Consider the following 7,504-nt stretch of genomic DNA (forward strand, 5'->3'; position numbering starts at 1 on the left):
CAGCCCCTCACTGGGGGATTCTAGGCGGGGCTCTACCACTGAGCCACCCCCCCAGCCCCTTACTGGGGGATTCTAGGCAGGGGCTCTAGTGCTGAAGCCCACCTCTAGTTCCTCACTAAGTGATTCCTTTATCACAGAGATACACCCCAGCCCTCTTTTTATTTTTGTTTGAGACAAGTTTCTTGTTAAGTCTACTAGAAGACCGGTCTTGAACTTGCTTTGTAGCCAAGCTGATCTTGGGTTTGCAGTTGTTTTGTATCAGCCTGGAGCACCTGGAATTCCAGGCCTGGATCACTAGGCCTGGCTCAGGTTTGTTTTAATGTGCTTTTCCCCACCGCCACCCTAGTCTTTTTTTCTTTTTACTTTTCTTTTTTTTTGGGGGGGGGGGTTCGAGACAGGGTTTCTCTGTGTAGCTCTGGCTGTCCTGGAACTCACTCTGTAGACCAGGCTGGCCTCGAACTCAGAAATCCGCCTGCCTCTGCCTCCCAAGTGCTGGGATTAAAGGCATGTGCCACCACTGCCCAGTGAGAGAACAGAGTTTTAAGAGTTATAAAAGCCATCACGGTGGCTCAGGGGTCAACGCGCTTGCTGTGTAAGCCTGGTCGTATGAGTTGTATTCCTGGGACCCACTTAAAGGTGGAAGGAAAGCACCAACTCCACAAAGTTCTCCACAAAGTTGTCCTCTGGTGTCCACATGTGCACTGTAGCTTGCAAATGCCTTATATTTCGGGCACACACACACACACACACACACACATGCCAATCGTATAAAATAAAAATTACAATAAATGTATGGAAAAGAGAGGTAGACGAGAGGAAAGGACAGTCTGCTTAAAGAAGTACAGTATACACAGAAAAGACTCTGTAAGCACCCGGAACCCACTCTCCATCACATAACCAGGCACCTGTACACCCCCCCCCCAATCAGGAAAAAGGGGCCAGAGTTCAGAGGGCAACAAGATGGCTCAAAGGCAAATTCCTTTTGTTGTTGCTGCTGCTGTTGTTGAGACAGGTTCTCAGAATGTAGCCCACACTGGCCTCAGACTCGTAGCAATCCTCCTGCCTCAACTTCCCGAATGCTGGGATTACAGTCACGCACCAACACATCCAGTTTACAGACTAACTCTTCTTTCCCCAGGGCCCACCCAGACGTGACATCATGCGTGTCCACTGCCCCTGGCTCCTCCTGATTCTAGGTAAGTGGTGAGGCCCAGGCTGGTAGCTGGGTTTGGAGATATCAGTGGGTAACACAGAGAGGAGATGGGCCTGGGTACTGGAGGGGACCTCGGGGAGGTAGTGTGCACAGAGATAGATATTCTGTGTTCCTGTTCCACCGTGTGTCTCCCCAGTGTCTCGCTCTCCTACTTCCAGTGGAAGTTCTCACCCCTCAATAACACCTTCTGACCAGAGTTGTGCCCTTTAGGACACGTGGCTTCGTTCAACTCACCAACTCAATGGACTGTTGACCGTCCCCAAACCCTCTTCGCCTGGGAGGGCGCCTGCATCTGGATTCCTTGCAAGTACAGAATGCCAGAATCCAGTAAAGGTTTGGACAACATCCTCCTTTTTCAGAAATATGACTTTGACAATGGCACCAGGGATTTCAAAGGAACTATTCTGTACAACAAGACAAAGACTGGGACGAACACAGAGTCTGTGCTCTTCCTTTCTCGGCAAGGGAGAGTGACATTTCTAGGAAACAGAAGAGATAACTGTACCCTGAAAATCCACCCGATATATGCCAGTGACAGTGGGATGCTGGGGTTGAGGATGACCTCAGGGACTGACAAATGGATGGAACACATTCCCCTCAAAGTCTCCGGTAAGCACGGGGAGGCAGCCGGTTCTAGCAGCGGCAAAGAGGGACGGGGGAAGAGAGGTATTACCTGCTCATGGTTAGGTTTCAAACCCTGGAGTATACAGCCCAGAAGTCTGTTTAACATATTAAAGTGGGCAGGCTGCCAGGTTCTCCCAGCATCCCTCAGTCTCTACCTTTTACAGAGAATGGCTGGCATTCGCTCCCCAACTCTCTATCCCAAGAGCTGGGCTGCCCCTCCCCCAGCCTCTTCTCTATATAATCCAGCTAATTTTTTTTTCTTTTAACCTCTTTCTTGGCTGCTGCACCTGGTTCCCTTCTCTCCCCTTTCTCCCTGCCCCTCCTCACCTGACTGACTCAAGGTCATATGCACTCCGGACTCTCCCAGATGTCCCTGCCTCTGGCTATGCTCTCCCTTTTATCTACAGTAAACTTTCTCCTCCACCACACCTAGGAACAGTCATGCAGTTTCCTTTTTATTTCTTCTTCTTCTCATTTGCTCACCAAATAGGAGACATTGACAAGTGTGTGTGTGTGTGTGTGTGTGTGCGCGTGTGCGTGCATGCACACGCACACGCACATGCACACACACACACAGAGCCAACTGCAGCATGAGCAACTGTCCTGCCTCAGGCTTCCTCTCCTCAGTTTGTGTCTGTTGTGGAATCCGTTGTCTGGGCTCTCAGGTTTTCTGAAGCTTTCCAAAGCAGAGAGAGGGCTGGATTTTCAAATTTCTCAGTGTCTTGTGACAAAATTAAAGGAATCCTATTAGGACCGACAAGGCGAGCACTGGGTTCAGAAATGACCCGTAAGAGCAGCCAGGGGCCTCTGTGCTAGACAGTATCATCAGCCCGCAGTAGAGCTGTCCCTGCTGTGCCTCTTCACATCACATCTGTCGGCTGGTCTAGCGTGGCAGAGATGTGAGCCCCAGGCCTCAGGATCACCCCACTAAAGGAATGTTGTGCTTGCCTGACTCTAAGTCTGAGGCTGTCAAACAAACACATGTCACCAATGATTAGCAATACACGGAGAAATAAACCAACTAATCAATCAAATCAAATCACTCTGGGTGACCACGAAGCTATTTAGAAGCACAATGGAGGGAGGGAGGGAGGGAGAAAGGAACTCCGCGTTAGACACAATTTCCCAGCAGGCTTTGTGTCCCCAAGGCCTTCCAGAGTAGTTGAACCGAACAAAGAAATAGGCCAGCCTTGCAAGGGCTTCTTCTAGGGTCACACAGGACAGGATACCTGAAGTCAGGGGTGGAAAGCCAGTTTGTGTCTCATCCCTAGCAAGCAGGCATCTCTCTTTCCCCCCCCCCCCCCAGAGAAACCCTTCCAACCTGATATCCTGCTGCCATCAGAAATCCGGGAATTCCAAAGCGTCACTCTGACCTGTAGACTGAATTTCACCTGCTTTGGATATGACATCCACTTGCAATGGTCCCTGAATGAGACCGAGACTACCTCCATCACCTCTTCTGTCACCTCCTCCGTTAACAATGTCTATACAGAGAGCAAGCTCACCTTCCAACCAAAGTGGACACACCACGGACAGAATGTGACATGTGAAGTCCAGCACTCCTCCAAACAGCTCTCTGTGTACACAGTGCGTCTGGATGTTAAGTGTGAGTCTCTGGGTGGGAAGGATGCCACCTGTCATCTTCTCCCTAAATCCTGTTGAGTTGTACCAAGGGTGGGAAGAGCCTGTGTCCGCTGTAGGTTCAGCTGTCAGTCACCTGTTTCTGGGGGTGGCACAGGCTCTTCACACACCATCTCTTCGGTCAGTTCTGTGTCTCAAGACACATTCGTTTTAGCCTCTGCCTTGACCTGAACAATGAGGCAACCTAGTTAAGTGTGGTAATACAGGCCTGGAATTGGACACTCAGGAGGGCAAGGCAGGGGATCTCGAGATTGAGACAACCTTGGGCTACAAAGTAAAACATTGTCTCAAAAACTAAGGGCTGCTGGAGATGTAGCTCAGTGGTATGGCGCTTGCCTAGCTAGCACTCTTGTGAGACCCCAAGCTAACCTCCAGCACCGACCAGCCAACCAATCAATCAATCAATTCTGAAGCCACAGCACACTTTGAGGATAACCTCCTTAGGATTCATTGTTCTACATACATGTAAGTTTTCACATCATTATTTTATGCTTCATTCATTCATTCAATCATTCATTCATCGAATGAATACTTACTGTGGGGCCTAGCATGGTGCTACATACTTTTAAATCCAGCACTCATGAGGCAGAAGGAGGTGGAGCTCTGTGAGTTTGAGGCTAGCCTGGTCTACATCGTTCTAGGCCAATCAGACCCCCCCCTCTTAAAACAAACAAACAAAAACCCAAGCCTGTGAATTAATTAGGTGCCAGTCTTGTCTTGAATGCCAGCTTTGGCTGAGAACACAGCAGGGAGCCAGGTTCTGCCTGTGTGGTGTTACAGTTGCAATGGAGTAGACACATAAAACATTAGTCAAGAAGCACAGAACAGATTTGCCAGGAGGAGCTGTGTGTATTAAGAGAAAAAGAGGTGCCGAGTAGATAACTCTGAATTTGCCTAGCCAACCTAATAAACCCCTTTTGAATTTTTTTTAAACTTAATACTACATGATAAATACTGTTTATTAATTTTAAAAAGATTTTTAAATTTTTATTTGTATGTGTTTGAGTGCTTTGCCTGAATGTATGTCTGTGCACTGATCACAAGAACGGTGTTTGTGGAGGCCAGAAGAGGGTGTTGGATGCCCTAGAACTGAAATCAAAGATAGTTGTGAGCCTCCCTGTGGGTGCTGGGAACCTGAGTCTTCTGGAAGAGCAACCAGTGCTCTTAATTGCTGAGCCATCTCTCCAGTCCCATAATATTTTTTTTTAAGTACTTAGGAGAGATGTTTCAATGGTTTAGAGCACTTACTATAAACTCTTGCAGAGGACCTGAATTCAAATCCTAGCACCCATACATACCAGGCAGCTAACAACCACCAAGAGCTCTCTCTCCACAGGATCTGAGGCCTTTAGTTCCTCAGGCACAGATACACACAATGGGAAAAAAAACAAACTTTTTTTAAAAAATAGTATTTGCGTTACAAGAGTGACTACAAAAAAAAAAAAAAAAGAGTGACTACTTGAGTTTGAACCCCAGAGCTCACATTTTAAAAGTTGAATGTAAGCAGGATATGGTGGTGCACACCTTTAATCCCAGGATGTAGGAGGCAGAGGTAGGTGTATCGCTGAGTTCCAGGTCAGCCTGGTCTATAGAGCAAGTCCCAGGACAGCCAGGGCTACACTGAGAAACCTGGTCTGGAAAAACAAAAAGCCAACAAAACAAAAAAGTTCAGTGTGGTGGCCTTTGCTTGTCTCAGCCGTGAGGAGGCAGATCCGATGGCTCCTCGAGTCTAAGTGAGTCCGGTCTAAGTGAGCTCCAGGTCAGTGAGAGACCCGGTCTCAAAAAATGTAAACACAGGATGGTTTCTGAAACACAACACCCATGGCTGTCTTCTGATCATACTGGCCTGCGCATGTGCGAGCACACACAAATACTGAAAGAAAGGGGGGGGTGCTAGGAGATGGGTGATGGATAGAGACTCCTGAGGAGAAGGTGCAGATCTCAGCTGACAAGATAGAGGGAGAGACTAGAACAGGCAAAGAAGATCCTGGGGAGAGGAAGGGACACGTGCAAAGGTCCTGAGGTCCTGAGGTGGGGCATGGCGTACCCACGGCAGTGGCTGAGGACCGGAGAGGAGTGTGGGTTAAGCCTGAGCCTTCTGAGCTAAGAGCGGAAGGAAGTGGAGAGGGGAGGGCACTGGTCTCCTGGGCTGAACAAGCCCAGTGGATAGCTTCAGTGCCAATCTCTAACGATGCCGGGGATACCAGCAGAGACAACGTGGGAGGGGACGGGAGAAATGAGAGCAGGCAGACAAGTGGGGAGCTGGGACAGTCACCTGGGTGGACATAGGAACCACAGCTGTGCGCACTGCCGCTGTCAGAATAAAACTGCAGCCACCGAGCATTCTTTTGTCCTTTCCGCAACTGCTTCTCTGTTCCTGCAGACACCCCGAAACTGAAGATCCAGGTCAATCCCACAGAGGTCGAGGTGGGCAACTCTGTGACCATGACATGCCAGGTTATCAGCAGCAACCCGGAACTCAGGACAACTGCGGGGGCGGCGGTATCCTGGTTCAAGGATGGGCGCCCCCTGCAGGAACAGGAACACGAACAGGAACACGAACAGGAACATGAACAGGAACATGAACAGGAACATGAACAGGAACACGAACAGGAACAGAAACAGATGTCCAAGCTAACTCTGCGTTCAGTGACCAAGGACATGAGAGGGAAATACCAGTGCCAGGCTTCCAACGACATAGGTGAAGGAAAGTCGGAAGAAGTGGTACTCATGGTCCTCTGTGAGTTTCCTTGAAGCTGGTGAGGGAGGTGCGGAGTTAGCAGGATCCTTAAGAGATGATAATAGGGGTTCGGGTGCTGGGTGACCACGTTTGCAGGCTCCGCTCACCTGTCCCGTGGCTGCCATACATTCTTTCAGATGCTCCAGAACCGTCCAGGGTTGACATCTCTCCCTCACCCGCTGAAGAGGGGCAGTCAGTCGAGCTGATCTGTGAGTCAGTGGCCAGTCCGGAGGCAACAAACTACACCTGGTATCACAACAGGAAAGAAATACCCGGAGACACCCAAAAGAAGCTCCAGATCGCTAGTGTCTCCCTGTGGCATGCTGGGAATTACTCTTGCTTGGCAGAGAACCGGCTGGGTCGTGGAAAAATACAGCAGGAAGTGGAGCTGGATGTCCATTGTGAGCGGCCAACTGACTTCTGGGTTTTGGAGGAAAGAGGGAAATAGAGAAGGAAGGCAAATAAGGCGTAGGAGTGACGGGTTGTGGGAGTGAGGGGGTGTAGTGGGTGTTGGGTGTGGAGGTGAGGGGGTGTGGGAGTGAGGGGGTGTGGGAGTGTGGGGGTGTAGGATATATTGGGTATGGAGGTGAGGAGGTATAGGGGTTTTTGTGTGGGGGGATGAGGGGTGTAGGGGTATTAGGTGTGGAGATGTGAGGGTATTGGAAAGACAAGCCACCAGGCACCTGGAGCTTCACAGCTGCTTTCTAGACAACGACCAAGAGCCTCAGCTTATGTCAGTCACTTAGTAGATGTTTGTTGAATGAATGAATTTTACCAGCCTGGTGGCCCAGATCCGTCATCCCAGCTACTGGGGAAGCTGAGACTGAAGGATGACAAATATGAGGCCTGCCTGGGCTGCAGAGTAAGTTAGAGGTCAGCCTAGGCAACTTAGGAAGACTGGCTCAAAAGTAGAAGGAGGACCAGAGATGTAGCTCCATGACAGAATACCATCCTACAATGTACCAGTAAGGGACTGGGAGTACGGCTCAGCAACCAAACACTAGTCTCGAATCCTGCAGTGAGGGGCTGGGGGCGTGGCTCAGTGGTAGAGCCCCGCCTAGAATCCCCCAGTGAGGGGCTGGGGGCGTGGCTCAGTGGTAGAGCCCCTGCCTAGAATCCTCCAGTGAGGGGCTGGGGGCGTGGCTCAGTGGTAGAGCCCCCGCCTAGAATCCTCCAGTGAGGGGCTGGGGGCGTGGCTCAGTGGTAGAGCCCCTGCCTAGAATCCCCCAGTGAGGGGCTGGGGGGGTGGCTCAGTGGTAGAGCCCCTGCCTAGAATCCTCCAGTGA

At 50.3% G+C, this 7,504-nt stretch overlaps 1 protein-coding gene across 1 annotated transcript in view; it reads left to right on the forward strand.

The window, feature by feature from the left end:
- The window catches only part of Cd22 (CD22 molecule), a 15,282-nt gene that overhangs the window by 2,031 nt on the left and 5,747 nt on the right, over positions 1 to 7,504 (forward strand). The window contains exons 2-6 of the mRNA XM_028787592.1: positions 1,139 to 1,196; positions 1,424 to 1,822; positions 3,144 to 3,443; positions 5,862 to 6,218; positions 6,356 to 6,619. Coding sequence (XP_028643425.1) covers positions 1,160 to 1,196; positions 1,424 to 1,822; positions 3,144 to 3,443; positions 5,862 to 6,218; positions 6,356 to 6,619 — 1,357 coding nt within the window. The 5' untranslated portion in view covers positions 1,139 to 1,159. The remainder of the gene's footprint in view (positions 1 to 1,138; positions 1,197 to 1,423; positions 1,823 to 3,143; positions 3,444 to 5,861; positions 6,219 to 6,355; positions 6,620 to 7,504) is intronic.

The sequence above is a fragment of the Grammomys surdaster genome, unplaced genomic scaffold, assembly GCF_004785775.1.
Source record: "Grammomys surdaster isolate TR1022 unplaced genomic scaffold, NIH_TR_1.0 125671, whole genome shotgun sequence".
NCBI lineage: Eukaryota > Metazoa > Chordata > Mammalia > Rodentia > Muridae > Grammomys > Grammomys surdaster.